Source organism: Atractosteus spatula, chromosome 6 (genome assembly GCF_055471065.1).
Source record: "Atractosteus spatula isolate fAtrSpa1 chromosome 6, fAtrSpa1.hap1, whole genome shotgun sequence".
Lineage (NCBI taxonomy): Eukaryota > Metazoa > Chordata > Actinopteri > Semionotiformes > Lepisosteidae > Atractosteus > Atractosteus spatula.
The window spans coordinates 40,718,134-40,732,798 of NC_142711.1; the positions used below are offsets into that span (position 1 = coordinate 40,718,134).

The window sequence follows — 14,665 nt, forward strand, 5'->3', positions numbered from 1 at the left end:
TGTCATGTTGACACTCAGGACCAGATTGTTGTCAAGGCACCATCTTGTTGTAAGCTGCTCCACCTCACTCCTATATGTGGAGTCATCTTTGTTACTGATCAGTTCATGTTTAAAATAGAAAATGAACAACGTTGTGGGCAGCATGGTGGCCACATAGCATTGCTGCCTCACAACGCTGGGGCCTTGGGTTCAATTCTGGGCATTGGGTGCTATCGGTGTGGAGTTTGAATGTCTCTGTGTTCATGAGGGTTTCCTCTGGGTGTTCCAGTCTTCACCTATAGTCCTAAAACATACTGTACTGGTAGGTTTATTGGCTTGGAGGAAAATTGGCCCTCGTGAATGTGTTCATGTCTGTGTGTGTGCCGGATGATGGACTGGTGTTCCATCCAGAGAGTATCCTGCCTTGCTGTGATAGGCTGCAGATCCTTTGCGATCCTGAATTGGATGAAGTCATTAGAGAATGAATGGATGGACAACGATACTGCTTGCAGATCAAACATGACATGTCCATATGACATGAAAGTTCATATGAAAGGTATAGTAATATTTTCAATCCAACAGGTCAGAGTGGGGAGTTCATATCATCGTATGATGCTCTGATGATGCTTGGAAAACAGAGAGCTGACACTGCACCATGTGGAGGTGAACTTTTTTCATTTGATGCCAGGGCTACAACAAGACACATGAAAGAGCACAGACCTCAGTGCAGGGAAGCAAAGATGGCTATAAAAAGGGAGCCCAGATTGATGCTGGGAGCCCATAGGGGAGAGTAGAGCTGGCAGCAGTTGTTCAACGGCTCCTGCAGGACATCTGAAATACCTGGACAATGGAAGGCAAAGACATAGGAAGATGCAAAAAGTAGTGAAGGAAAATGAAGAATGGGCATAGAGGCAGGATGAAGGGTGGTCCTACAGTTGCACTGGGGTTCTGTGATGGATCATCAAAACACACTGAGGGAGAAGGGAGGACAATTCTGGCAAGGAGGGCAATTTCCATGGTGTGTCAAAAGGCCAAACTGGTGTGCCTGGTTGGGGAAAATAGATTCAGGACTGAAGATAGATTTAACTGCTGAAAGAGTTCAGAACAGACTCGTGTGACTAGGCTAGGAACAGGCAGAGGCTGGAGTGACCGACTGCTGGGAGACTTGCAAGTTGGATGGTGGGCTAGGAAAGATGAGAGCAGGAGGCAAAGTCTTTGTGGGACCCAGATGAAGACTGTAGGTTTCAGTGACAAAGAAATTGCTTAGAGGAGTGTGAAGCTGAGTATGAATGATTTCTAGGGTGCATTGATTTCTGATATAAATTCAGTTTCTTATTCAGGCTGGAGTTTGTGTCCTATTGAGTTGGCTGGTGTGCTTAGGTTTGAGTTCCTCCAAGTAGTTGGAATTAAAAGACAGCCAATGAGAGTTGCATGATAAGATCTGTCTCTCGTGAGTTTCTTCTCTGTCCTCAAAATGAAGCAGGCAAGTGGATAAGCTCAAATAATAATAATAATAATAATAATAATAATATCACTTCATTAACCCTTTACAATTTCTTGCATTAGGAATTGTCTTTTCGCATACCCCAGCTTGCTCTCCATGAGACACACAGACACGGAGAGAGCCTGGGGTCAGAGCACAGGGTCTGCCATTGTACAGCACCCCTGGAGCAGTTGGGGTTAAGGGCCTTGCTCAGGAGCCCAAAGGAGTAGGATTCCTCTGCCAGCTGCAGGATTTGAACCGGCAACCTTCCAGCCACAGGCGCAGATCCTTAGCCATAGAGCCAGCGCTCCGCCCCAGATACAAATATTAATATGTATGGAGACAGAAGTTGGCAAGATTAGGGTTTAGCCTCTTCCCAAACTTTTGTATAAAATTCCATAAATATGAAGTTGTGGAAAGAACCAGTAAATATAGCATACCTTATCTTTGTCATGTTCGTCACTGTGGATGAGTGGCACGTGGGAGTGACAGCTGGTCACTGTGTAAATACTGTGTAAATTTACTGTGTAAATACTTGCTCGCCCTGCAACTGATCTGCTGAGTTGACCATGAGAATCTCATATAAAATCATTCAACTTTATATAACATAAGACTAGGCCATTAACCGCACAACACTGCAAGGCTTTGTCTTATGTTCCCCTGTTTACTGAGAGGTTTAAAATTGTTTAAAGTTTGCCTGCTCAGTACAAGGTTTTGTTTTGTGTTAAGATGTGTTATTAGAAATACAGTAAATCCACATTTTTAGTTTAAAGCTATGGGTTGACAAAATCAATCTTAATTATTCTATTAATCCCCTTTCTCCTGAATATAACCTTAACTATACTGTGAGACATTTAAAAAGCAACAAACAAGTACTGGAACCAATTTTTGGGACATTTAATGTTTTGGGCTATAGCTTAGTTAAGTTGGCTTCTACCTATTGTATGTTGTCAACAGAAATGAAAGATTACTTCTTTATTATAAACTACAATTATTTGGTAAGCAACATATACTGTATACATTCAAATAATGTTGATAAAATGATGTGATGTATGTGATAAAAATGCAATTCAGTGCCATTAAAGTTTGAATTATGAATTGGGAAGAGGCAAAATGAGACAGTAACAGCTTTTGCTAACGTGGAAACAGATAACAGATTTTGTTAATAACTCCCAATGGCTTTCCAGGACAAAGGTTACAGAATTCTGAGCAAACCTTTTTGAAGTTTATACCAGTTTTAACATTCATAAAATGTTAGGGATTACTAGAAGGTTTAACGTGCAGGTTTTACTGATTTATTTTAAGCATACATGACATTTGACCTGTCTGGCATAAATGGTCAGAAGGAAAAGGCCTGTGTGAAAGTTGAAGATTTGAACTTTCTTGTTTGTTTTCTTTAAAGAATTGTCTCATGTAAGTTGTCACTATTACCATTTTTTTTCTAGACTAGTTAAAATGAAACAAGACATTTTGTGCAATTATCTGTTTTATGTTCTATTATATTAGGCCACAAAGACCCACAAATAATATGTTTGTTACGCTCTGATATCAACAATGATAATGAGAGTAAATTTGTTATAACTGATCCTTGATGGTTATGAAAAAAATACCATATTAATTATTTGAAATTGTAACGGCAGCGGCAGTTATGTACATTGCACAATCAAAATGCCCTAACTAAATCTTAACCTGAATGTTATTAAACATGTTATAATATTAAAAGAACATGTACCATCTGATATGCTCCTGGCTGTTTTCTGATTTAATCAGTGTTGCTCTTTAAATCTGTGGTGTGAACTCCCACACTGTGACCTGTCTATTCTGGCTATTCTCTCTTAACAGAAAGATCAACTAATTGACACATTTTCCCCTAATGAAAATAGTTAAACTCTGTTAAACCCAGACAGACATTTTAAATAAAGACACAATACCCTTGATCATTAAACAGTTCATCCTTAACAAAGCAAAAACCTTGAAATAAATATAATTATGAGAAATTTAGCCAAATTCCACACTGCACAAATTACACCATCTGCTGCCATCACACTAGTGTGAGGAATACAGTCTGTTGCAGATGGCTCCATATCCATATTGAACTGTAGCAATTACAAGCTCTAAAAAATAGTATTGACTATTTACTGGTAGCAAATACTAGCACTATAGGTCCTTCAAGCCTACTTTTTGGGGGCACACTATTAAGGTCTATGCATCTCAGAATGGAAAAAGGGAAATTAATAAAGCCTGTCAAAATTAACCCCATGCTGAAGCTATACAAAACATGTTCAAGGTACAGTACGCCAATGTAAAAAATAAATTAAGCTTCATATTTTGTCATTCAATGAAATCTACAAATAGTATCAACAAAAAGAAAATCATAATCCAATTCTGAAAATGTGTGAAAATTCCAAAATAGTAGCTGCTGCAAAATATAATATATAACATTTTAATTTTTGACCTTCCCAAGGTTTCAGGAAGATTTCAGAGACGACTGTAATGCCATGGCACCGACTGTCCAGAATCAGGATTAATAAAATTCTCTCAGTTCAATTATGATCAATCAGTGTAACAATACAGCCGGTTACACCTGCGCAAGTGGTGATTAGTCAGAACCCAAGAGCAGGAGACCGACTGATTGAGGGCTCGAGAACTCCAAAAACGGCAAAGGTGATAACAGAATAATTGATTACTGGCCAGTGGGGCTAAATCAGCCCAGACCGATCAGCAATGGACAACAGAAAACTAAAACAGAAATGGCAGGTGAAACAAGAATAACCCTAGCCGGCAAGCAAGAAAAGAACTAACCACCAAGCCCCTAGAAGGAAGGGGGCTGCACGGTACAGGGAGACAGCCCTCTAAGTAGCCAGCAATGCAGGCCGGCAAGCCCGGCAAGCACTGGACAGGAAAAGGAAAGGAGTTTCCTCGGAGCACAGCTGTGCTTTGCCCTGTAGCCGTAACTAAGAGGAGGGTCTCACTGAAACCAGGGAGGCAGGAAACCCCTACTCAGTGCCCCAGTCATAGGACCCAGGAGCTGGTGATTCAAGATACACACCCTTATTGGGGGTCTCCTCTGAGACCAGGCCGGGCATGCGCTATCAACTCAGTCTCTGAGGCTCAACTCTTTGACCGTGACACTAGCGGGTGTGAACGGAATCAGAAACCCAGGCGCCCTCTGGACCAGTTGGGGGAGACATCTGCAACAGACAAGAGGCAATGGACCCCTCCTCAGTACCCTCTCAATGCTCAGACCCCAGAGTCAGCTGAGCTGAAGGGAGCAGTTCTAGTCAGAGCCCGAGAACTAGGAATCCTTGGGGAGCTCAGACTCACGGTGTTATCCTCTCCGGGCATCAGAGCCTGCATAGGGAGAGCCCTGGGGTCCTGGATGATGGAAGCTGCCTCCAGAAGGTGGGATGGAACAGCAGGAGAAGGAGGTCAGCAGAAAAGAGTTCAGGGCTCAGGGCCAAGTCCAGGAGCCACAGTACAGTCAGATACAGGAGCTGCAGTGCAGATCAAAGTGAAGTCCAATACTGGAGACAAGGAAAATTGGAATAGAGCATGGCAGTGCAGAGTGACAAGAATTCCTGAACTGGAGACAAGATAAACTGGAACAGAGCGCTGCAGTCCAGAGTGAAGTGAAGTCCTGGATTGGGGTCAGAGCAATCTGCTTCAGCAGAGAGAAGCGAGGGTGGTCAGAAAGCTGGTGGATCAGCCTGTCGGCAGGAATTGGGCAGCCTCGACTTCCGAACAGAATCTGGTGCCGAGCTCCCAGAAGAAAGGAGGACATTCTAGTATCTCAGTCATGGAGTGAAATCCTGTTGCTGAGTCCCAATGGAGAACAGGTATTTGACTTTGGAGCAGAATCCTGGTGTCGAGAACCAAGGAAAGGGGTGCAAAATGGGCTTAGCATTCCAGGGACAGATGACCACCTGGAAAAGTTGCTGAGGCATCTGCCCGATGAACTGGAGATCAGAAAGCAGTAGTGCAGACAGGACAGGGGGAAATAAATAACGATGAAGTGCCATTGAAGCAGCGCCTCGGCATTAAATAGAAAAAGAGAAGTTTAATAATGAATTGGTTAAGTGTTAATTAAGGCAAATCACTTTGTGCAGCAAGCCCTGGAAAACTGTAAGCCCTCATGAGAATGTGACGCCTTCCCATGGCAACCGCTAGCCGAGTGACACCAGCTGTCATAACAATCAGGAAATTAAACAACACTGTTTTAAACTGGCATTTAAGAGGCTTTGAGCAGAGTTGTGGTCTAAGACAATTCTGTGTTTTGTGATAACTTCAATAACTTGAAAAAAACATGAATTGCAGACCTTCCTCAGAATGAGCCACAGAATGCATCATACCGATCAATTCCAAGCAGCTTATCTACTGCCCCCAAGCCTAGTAATTCTCCTACACATATATCCTCTTTATCAGATACTTTTTTTTCTTTATTTGGGTTATTAAGTTGAAGATTCTACACCTATTGTTCAAAATATTCAGCCATATTAGGTCAGTGTAAGAATGCTTAATGTATCATTTTTTGTTTTTCAATATCTTGTATAGAGATGGGGATTTTCTTGCCCAGATGAAAGTAGCAGGGGAATACTGTCATAACGCGGTATCTGCCACAGAGATACTGGTAATTTTTTTTTACCATATGACACAAGAGAAAATTATAAAATGTCATAGACAATGACGATGTTCAGCAATCGAGAAATTGATTAAGATCGCAATTTATACAGTATTTTTTTAAGTCCTAAACAGCCCTTGTTTCACAGTTCATTCATGAAATAATCCTGACAATAGGTGCATGATTTTCAAAGTTTACACTATAATCTTCTCATCAGAATGCCATTCACCTTCCATATTAAACACTTCATTGGAACAAGAGCTTAATATTTATCTTACAGCTAAATTGCCTTGTGATATACTAAGAGGTGGCTTTGTGAGAAAGCTAACATTATGGCTCAAAACCCAGGCCTGAAGGTATGGCCAAGCTGACCACCTGTTCGTTGGGAAAAGCTGCAGAATAAGGCACAGATGGTCTATATGAACCATTGGCTCTTGGAGGGAGTGAGATTCCACCTGAGGGAAAGTGAGCTGTTGGGATACTCTCTGCATGGATTTATGCAGTCCTCTTGCCTCCTGGTGAATTAAGAGGTTTATAAGACTTGAGGAAAATGGTTTCAGTTTGTATGTAGACTCTAGCCTAGAAGGACTTAGTAGGAGCTCCGGTGGAGAGCTCTTCTTAATGATGGATTGGACTGGCTCATAGGCATGTGAAACTCAGAGTCCTAGAAAGTCTTGGGGAAGATCTTCTTACAATGGTAAGAACATCTTAGACTGTTCTGCCGGGAGTTACATGTTCTTTACAGCCTGGTTGCATGGTAATGGAACAGGGTTGGCCTGCAAACTAAAGATGTGGAGGTGCTGATTGGAGGTGTTAGCAAGCGTACTTTCTTTCTATGACTGATCTAAATGGAACAGGCTAAGTCTTAAGTACTCCTCATGCCTTAACATCTACAGTACAGACAGATGGGATGTCTCAAAGAGTAAGAGTTAGGGTATAAGAGAAAGATTATGGCAAACGTGGCTGCTGCTCAGTTAGGGACACAAGTATTTGTGTTAGAGAGGCACCCATGACTAAACAGGATCGGCCAGGGGATTAACCAAGTGATGAACGAAAGATTTGGTGATTAATGAAATCGCGATTCATGAAGATAGCAAGAAAGCACCTAGGAGTAAATCAAAACTCCAATGCCTGGTGTACAGATAGCATGAGGTGACTGGGAGATATAAGAGTATATAATGAAACCACGAGTTGTGTGTGAGCGGAAGAAGAGATAAGGAAAACCAGTGGAAAGAAGATAACTGCCCAGTCCTTTTAAGGAGATACAATAGATGAGTAAGAGCTAGAATCCGAGATTGGGTACCAAAAATTGTATAAGATTAGAGATAGAACACATAAAAATGCCAGTTAGTTGGTGTGCTGGCAGCGTTGAGGAACATAGTGGAGTATGGTAGCATTCTCAGAGGCCTCAATCACAAAGACAGTAAAGGCTGTACCACATTAGACAAATGTAATGGCCATAGGTAAGTTTGTACTTACTATGGCCTATGGAAACTATTAGTAAATTATTAGCAAATCATTAGCACAGTAACATGTGTCTAAATAACTGACAAATGTAACAAACATATCCTTTGTGACATTCATTATCATAAAGTCCCTACACAATAACGAACGGTTATTCTACGTCCTGGAATTTTTTTCATCACCTTAACCAGTCTGAAGCTCTCACTGGTTAACTGATCCCTCCTCACCCTTATGTCCTCTTCTACTCCTCTGAAACCCATATATCATATCAAAAGATAAGGTGATTTCTTTGAACATAGAGCTTAAAAGTTCATACAGGAGGCAACCCCCCTTCATTTTCTTCATTTACCACTGTAGTGCAGTACCTGTCTTTGTATGCACCAGCAGCCCCACTATACAGCAGATCAGGTGGAGAAGTAAAAAAAAAAATCAGTCAACAATCACTACATTGGGACTTTAAATTCTGTTCCAGAGGGGAGAGTGCCATCTACTGGTCCGTCAATATCCCCTAAATCACTATTCCTTCCTTTCATATTGTAAATACGATTTCTAATTTCATCGTCATCCTTATCCCTCTTTCAATGACATCTGTTTCTTGTCACATTTGTACTGTATGAATTAACCACAATATCTGTAAATTATTTTTTTCTAACTGCATTCTCTAGCTGTGGTAGGCGCCAACAGTAAAAAAAAATCCCCTAAAGAAAATAATCACATCTGGGAAGCAACAAGCAAGCAAGGCACCATTGTGCTATAGTCCTCTCATCCTCCAAGCATGAAAATGAACTCATTATTCTGCCACAGAAGGAAACAGTAACAGCCACCTGCTGTTCAAAATGATGCGGTGCCTTAAAAAAGAGGGATATAGAGAATCTGCTTCTCAAATTTCTAATTAATCTTCTTGGAATTGACAGCACAAATTCCTGGGGATGTGTTTGACTAAGAAGTCAATTTCCATTTTCAAAACAACTGTCTTGTGCATTACCCGAAATGTGAAACCACTCAAACCTTGGAAAAAAAAAAGTTTGGTGCAGTAAAGGGTGGAACTAGGGAGAATCACTACACCTTTCATTTATATTATAATCATTTAATTCTAGTAATATAAGTGGGAATCAGTGTGAGTGTTATGGCTACAGTTCTCTCCCTGCCGGTATAAACAAACCATTATTTGAGTCAGGTCATTTATTTTTCTGTCCACAAAGTGCTATCTTATAGTATTACTGTAATTCAGGTACAATTTGTCTTGGAAACCTACAAACACAATACATTTTATGTTTATTTGATAACTACCTTCTTCCTGTTTTAATTAATTACATTTGTTATTATGACTGTACCTGGAATAGATAAGCTCTGCTCATACTGCTCTCCAACACACTACATGCCTAGGCTTAGCTTTCTGAACAAATCTGAACAAAGAGTCCCTTTACATTTGCTGGGCAAAACATTCTTTCTTTCAACACAAGATATAACATACAAAAAATATAAGATATAAAATATCTGTGGTCCCTCATGTGGGACACATATTACTGTATATAGACCGACCAGACTAGTCTTTCACTTTCCAAAAAATAATACACATCAGAACTTTCCAATCCTAGAGCTTGGTATCTTGTGGGTTCTGCTTCAGATGGTATTTAAGTTGAGTGATTCAATAATTTGTTAATTTGAACTTCTAATGGGTTTTTCAAATATCACATCATTGGTGATTTCAAGTGTGTATAAAATTCATCACTAAGCTTGAAATGTTTTCAAGAGCTGAAATAATTGATCCAATTATTAGCTCAAGTTAAGAGTTCAATTGAACAAATTAAAGTTCATTTGTAAGAAAAAAAAACAGGAGATACTGGGTTCCCCAGATGAAGGACTGGGGAAGATGAATTCTTTCATACAATACAGTTTGGGAATAGGATTACTGTAGGTCACTGCCATAACCAGAAACTGTGAATCATGATATCAGAAACAGTTTCTAACAATGGGCTCTGCCTATTAGTACAGAAAAGAACCTTCTGAGCTCTAGAGGAATTGACAGCAAATATGTAACATGTTGTGAAAGGTGATAAAACTCCTTCCCATTCTGATTGAGTCTAAATCAAACATGTTTCTGTTTATTGAGGAGTTTGGTCATTTTTAAATTGCTGTATATTATTCGTTTTGCTCTGTGTTTCTTTTACTCATGAGTCATTCGTCTATTTTTAGACATGATGGCACAACAATGCTACAACATTTCCTTACTGTGATCAAATCTTATCACGACCATACTAGTGGCTTAAGCTGACTTCTTCAGCTCCTTCCTTCAGTTTAAATGGGTAAAGTCTGACCTGTGCCTGTGGTGTGATCCCCCATTGGTCCTGTGTTATGAGTGACTGTCGGCCCAGATCTCCTCTCCCAATCAAAGTCATCAGCACCCCCCTGAATCCAGCCACACATGTCAGCCTCAAAAGAACAGTTAAAGGGAGGCAAGGCTGCAAAAAAGAAGAGGCATCAATAAGAATTTCACAAAAACAAAAGCCAAAGGTGTGAGAAGAGGATTAAAAAAGCTCATCCTTACTGCTAACATTATAGCAAATATAAATTGATCAATTTATTAAAATTGCCGTGACAATTTATTTGTATGTTTAAGTGTAGGAGACATGAACAGAAAAGTATCTGTAAAATATATGTATGCTGCATGCGATCAATTAGATAAAGGTGTTGCTTGCCCTCAGCAATTATCCTGTGGTACTTCTACATTCCAATATTTGACTTAAAGTATTAACTAAATTACAGTTTTTCATTACAAATAAAAGAAACTCAAAGCAAACCCAATATAAGAGAATCACATAATTTTTGTGTTCACTACAAAGTAATCTCAGATTCAGTTGCAAATTAGATCCAATATTAGACCCACACGTCAATCCCAAAACAAGCTTCAGCAGTGGGATTGCACTGTGGTTTTCTACAAAAACTCAAAATCAAGGGTTTTGATATTCAGAATGAGCTTGTCAGTAAAAGCTTTATTTAAACCAGACCTTAATCACTGCATATCACAATTACCCTAAAGAAATGTTTTACTCCTCCTGAAAGCTTTTAGCAGCTAATTGTGCTTGAAAACAACTAATTGGAACAGCACTTATTTAAAAAAATAAAACTACATAAAAATAGGACACTGCTGCTGGTCCTAGTATATCTGTGCTACTTTTTATGGCACAGAAAAAAGTTTGAGAATAACTGATTAACTGGGATAGTACACCATATGAAAAATAATAAGGGAGCTTCATAATATTAACATGATAGTTAACAATCAGAGATCTAAGAAAGATTAAAGAGCTGATTTCCTGTATGGGGGCACACATGCATAAAAATTAGGCTTGTTCTGGCAAGTTGAAAGGGGAAAAAAGCGTTTTTACTCCTAGAAGAAAATAGTTTTTTACTTTTTCAAACAATATTGAACCACTATTTGTTTTATTTGAGAAAGAGCACTGCTCAGTTATTGAAATGATAAAATATAATTTTGTACACCCTATTCAACAATTGCATTTGAAGAGATTGCATACACACATTGTACCATATTTTTCAAATGCATAGATGGGTGATAGAAAAAATACTGGATCCTAAAACTACTGTCTGTGGTGATGTTTTGTCTCATCTTGATGAATTCCCTCTTAAATCAATTTATTTATGACTAAACAAAAGGTAAAAATAACGGCTAACTCAATCACCTCATCAACAACACATAACAGAAAAAAATATGTGGCAAACAAATGCATATCAGAAGAAACAGAAAAAATATACTTCTTTCTTTATAAGGAATACATACCATACTGTACATTTCTATGCACAGAAACCATCTCAACCATCACTTCAGGCCTTTCATTAACCCTACATACTACACAACCATATCCCTAGTAATACTTTTATGTGGGAAACGGATACATTATCATTCTTCAGTGGACATACTGAGAATGTGTTCATTACAGAAGAAAAATAAAGTCTATAGTATAATTTTAGAAAGTTAAGAGGTGCCCAGTAACTGAACTAGAGGTGGTACAGTACGTGTAACATAGTATAACAGAGAATAATATAGAAGTATATAATATACATTTATATAAGTTTAACTGAGAATAATAGAAAAGTGATTAAATATTTTTGTGATTCTCTTTTATCTGGTCCTAACAAACATTTGTAAGTGTTGATTATTGTCACCAAAAAACAGAATGTGATTTGTTGCATTAGATACAGTAAAACCCTTCCCAGAGAATCAGTCACAAGCCCTCAATGTTCTTAAAAACACTGATAACACAATGAAACTAAACACAATATATAACATGTAATAACAAAAATAATAATTACAATTATGAATGGCAATATTTGAAGATAATGAAAACTCAGACATTACTGTAGATTGTGTAGAAGAAGACAAATTTAGGATGTTCAGATTTTTTTTATGGTTATTGCCTACCGAGAACTCAAAATCTGACCAAGAAGACTTTTGTCTTTAAAATATCCAAAACATACAGTACACAGCAAGAGCAAATGCACTATGCTGACTGGAAAAGTTATATTTATTGTAAAAAATAAATGGAATAAAATAGGAGGACACTTTAAATAAGTACTACTGCTCCTATTTCAAAAAGTACTGATTAAATTATTGTCTGTACTACAATCCTTAATGTAGTAATGCAACAAAGTCATAAAAATAATATAGTTCATGATTGCTTTTATATTTACATGAATCTATGTAATTCTTCTCATACACTTAATTCACCAAGCTATTGTTTGTTGAACAATTTTTAAAAATCCTATAAAAATTATAAGAATTTCAAGGCCTCAATATCTAGCGTAGATGTTGTTTGTATATTTCAAATTACTTTCGATAGACTTCTGGAGTCTTGTATCATATCTTTAAATAATACTTTTTCTTCAATAAACTTTTAATGTTTACTGAGAAATATAGAATACAGCTTCTGTTCTTCCCATCTCTTCTATTCTCTACTCAAGTTCAATTTGATCTAAAATACAAATACTCCACCTGGTGGTTTATAGGAAGTTTCACAGTTTTTAAAGGATATGTCATCCAGGGCAATGTCATCTGTTGCTGTTGGGATGTCATTCAGGTTCAGTCTAGGCAGGGTGCTGAACAAGATCTTCAAATCAAAACAAACACAGGGTTAAAGAGTCAGGAGGACATCAATAACTACTAAGCTTGCAATATTTTGAAACGTATGATTAGATTATATTGTTTCAAAAATAGCTTTCATAGGCCTACCTGATACACAGAAATGATTTTAACAAATGTACTGATATGCATTAAAACCATGTGTCTACACTGATAACTGTACTACAGTTGTACCTCTGTATTTAATTATTTTTGCTGGGGAAATGAACTATACTCTGGAAACTCAATTTCCTTAACTAGCAGAACTCTAAGGTACAGAACAGAGTAATTATAGTGTGTTCTGATCTGTTCTTTCATTCTTTCTCATTTCTTATTTGCATTCTGTTCAGTCTCAGTGCTCACTCTATTTAGTTTACCTACACAAAGGTTCCTACAAAAATGTCATACTAGCTTTCACTATTTGTACAAGGTTTGCAAATGTCCTTACTGTACATAAAACCCTTAATTACAACTGCATTTATATCACACTAGAGCCAGTTCATTTTTCGTTTTAGAAGTACCATGGCAAAAATGTCCATAGATTTCATCTTAAAACTTTTTTGTATGAGATACTTTCTCAAAAGATAAATCAACATCAAAAGTGAGATTCTTTCTTACAGTAACATAATGTACATTTGTTAACTACATGTTATGTATTTAACAAAACAGGTTTGTTGTAAAGTAATACAATTAATTTTTTTCTTTATTACAAAGGTACACTACAGTACATTACTGTACACAAATATGAAGCATTCAATGTTCCATTTAAAAAAAGCATCCTGACTTGGCTGAAACCACAGATGAGTATTTCACCCATCAAGAAACACCTCCAATCACACTGTGAGTGGAACTGAAGCAGCAGGGCTAGAACCGGTGTTTTCAACGGTGTGTGCCTGTATTGCACTGTGTGAACACAGTAAACTGAATGTGGCATTGAATCCCCAGTACAGCCATATCACCCTGCAACTCACAACTGGCAGCCCACTGAAGCTAAGCAGGTGTGAGCCTGGTCAGTACCTGGAGGGGAAACCTCCTGGGAAAAACTAAGGTTGCTGCTGGAAGAGGTGTTAGTGGGGCCAACAGGGGATGCTCACCCTGCTGTCCATGTGGGTCCTAATGCCCCAGTATAGTGATGGGGACACTATACTGTAAACAGGCGCTGTCCTTTGGATGAGACGTAAAACCAAGGTCCTGACAATCTGTGGTCATTAAAAATCCCAGGGCGTTTCTCGAAAAGAGTAGGGGTGTAACCCCGGCGTCCTTGCCAAATTTCCCATTGGCCCTTACCAATCATGGCCTCCTAATAATCCCCATCTATGAATTGGCTTCATTACTCTGCTCTCCTCCCTACTAATAGCTGATGTGTGGTGAGCATTCTGGCGCACTATGGCTGCCGTCACATCATCCAGGTGGATGCTGCACATTGGTGGTGGTGGAGGGGAGTCCCCATTACCTGTAAAGTGCTTTGAGTGGAGTGTCCAGAAAAGTGCTATATAAGTGTAAGCAATTAATTATTACAGTACAGTATAGTATATACAGTACAGTCATTGAGCTGGACCACATGGGTGAATCAATATCTTTTGCAAAAGTTTCCATTACAAAAATGTTTTACCCAGTAATTTTCCAGACTTTGTCCCACATTGACATATTCTGCATTCCACTGGTTCCCTGTGCTGTTTGAGTGTGACCAAATTACTGTCTTGGAACCATCTCTTTTTTGCACAAGTACTCTGAGGTTTCCCACATCCCTTCCATACAGGTGGAAATGAAAGCTGCAAAATCAAGAAAAAACAACCATGTGAAATTTCAGAATTTACCAAACAAGTGTAGCAAATATCTTCTTATACAAATACTTTTGGTACAATTTCGGTAAACTGAAAGGGCAAGGACAAAACAAATTGTCCTTTGCAAAATACACCATACATAAAACCAAAGGTTTTCCAGCATAAGAAACAGGATGGTTTGCTGGATGTTTGCAGAATGTAAA

General features: G+C 38.6%; 1 protein-coding gene across 1 annotated transcript in view; it reads right to left on the reverse strand.

Annotated features, from left to right (window-relative positions):
- Positions 1-14,665, reverse strand: part of LOC148832882 (MAM and LDL-receptor class A domain-containing protein 2) — an 89,190-nt gene that overhangs the window by 27,233 nt on the left and 47,292 nt on the right. The window contains exons 38-40 of the mRNA XM_088918157.1: positions 14,291-14,450; positions 12,553-12,667; positions 9,863-10,006 (exon numbers count right to left, since the gene is read on the reverse strand). Of these exons, the coding sequence (XP_088774283.1) occupies positions 9,863-10,006; positions 12,553-12,667; positions 14,291-14,450 (419 nt within the window). The remainder of the gene's footprint in view (positions 1-9,862; positions 10,007-12,552; positions 12,668-14,290; positions 14,451-14,665) is intronic.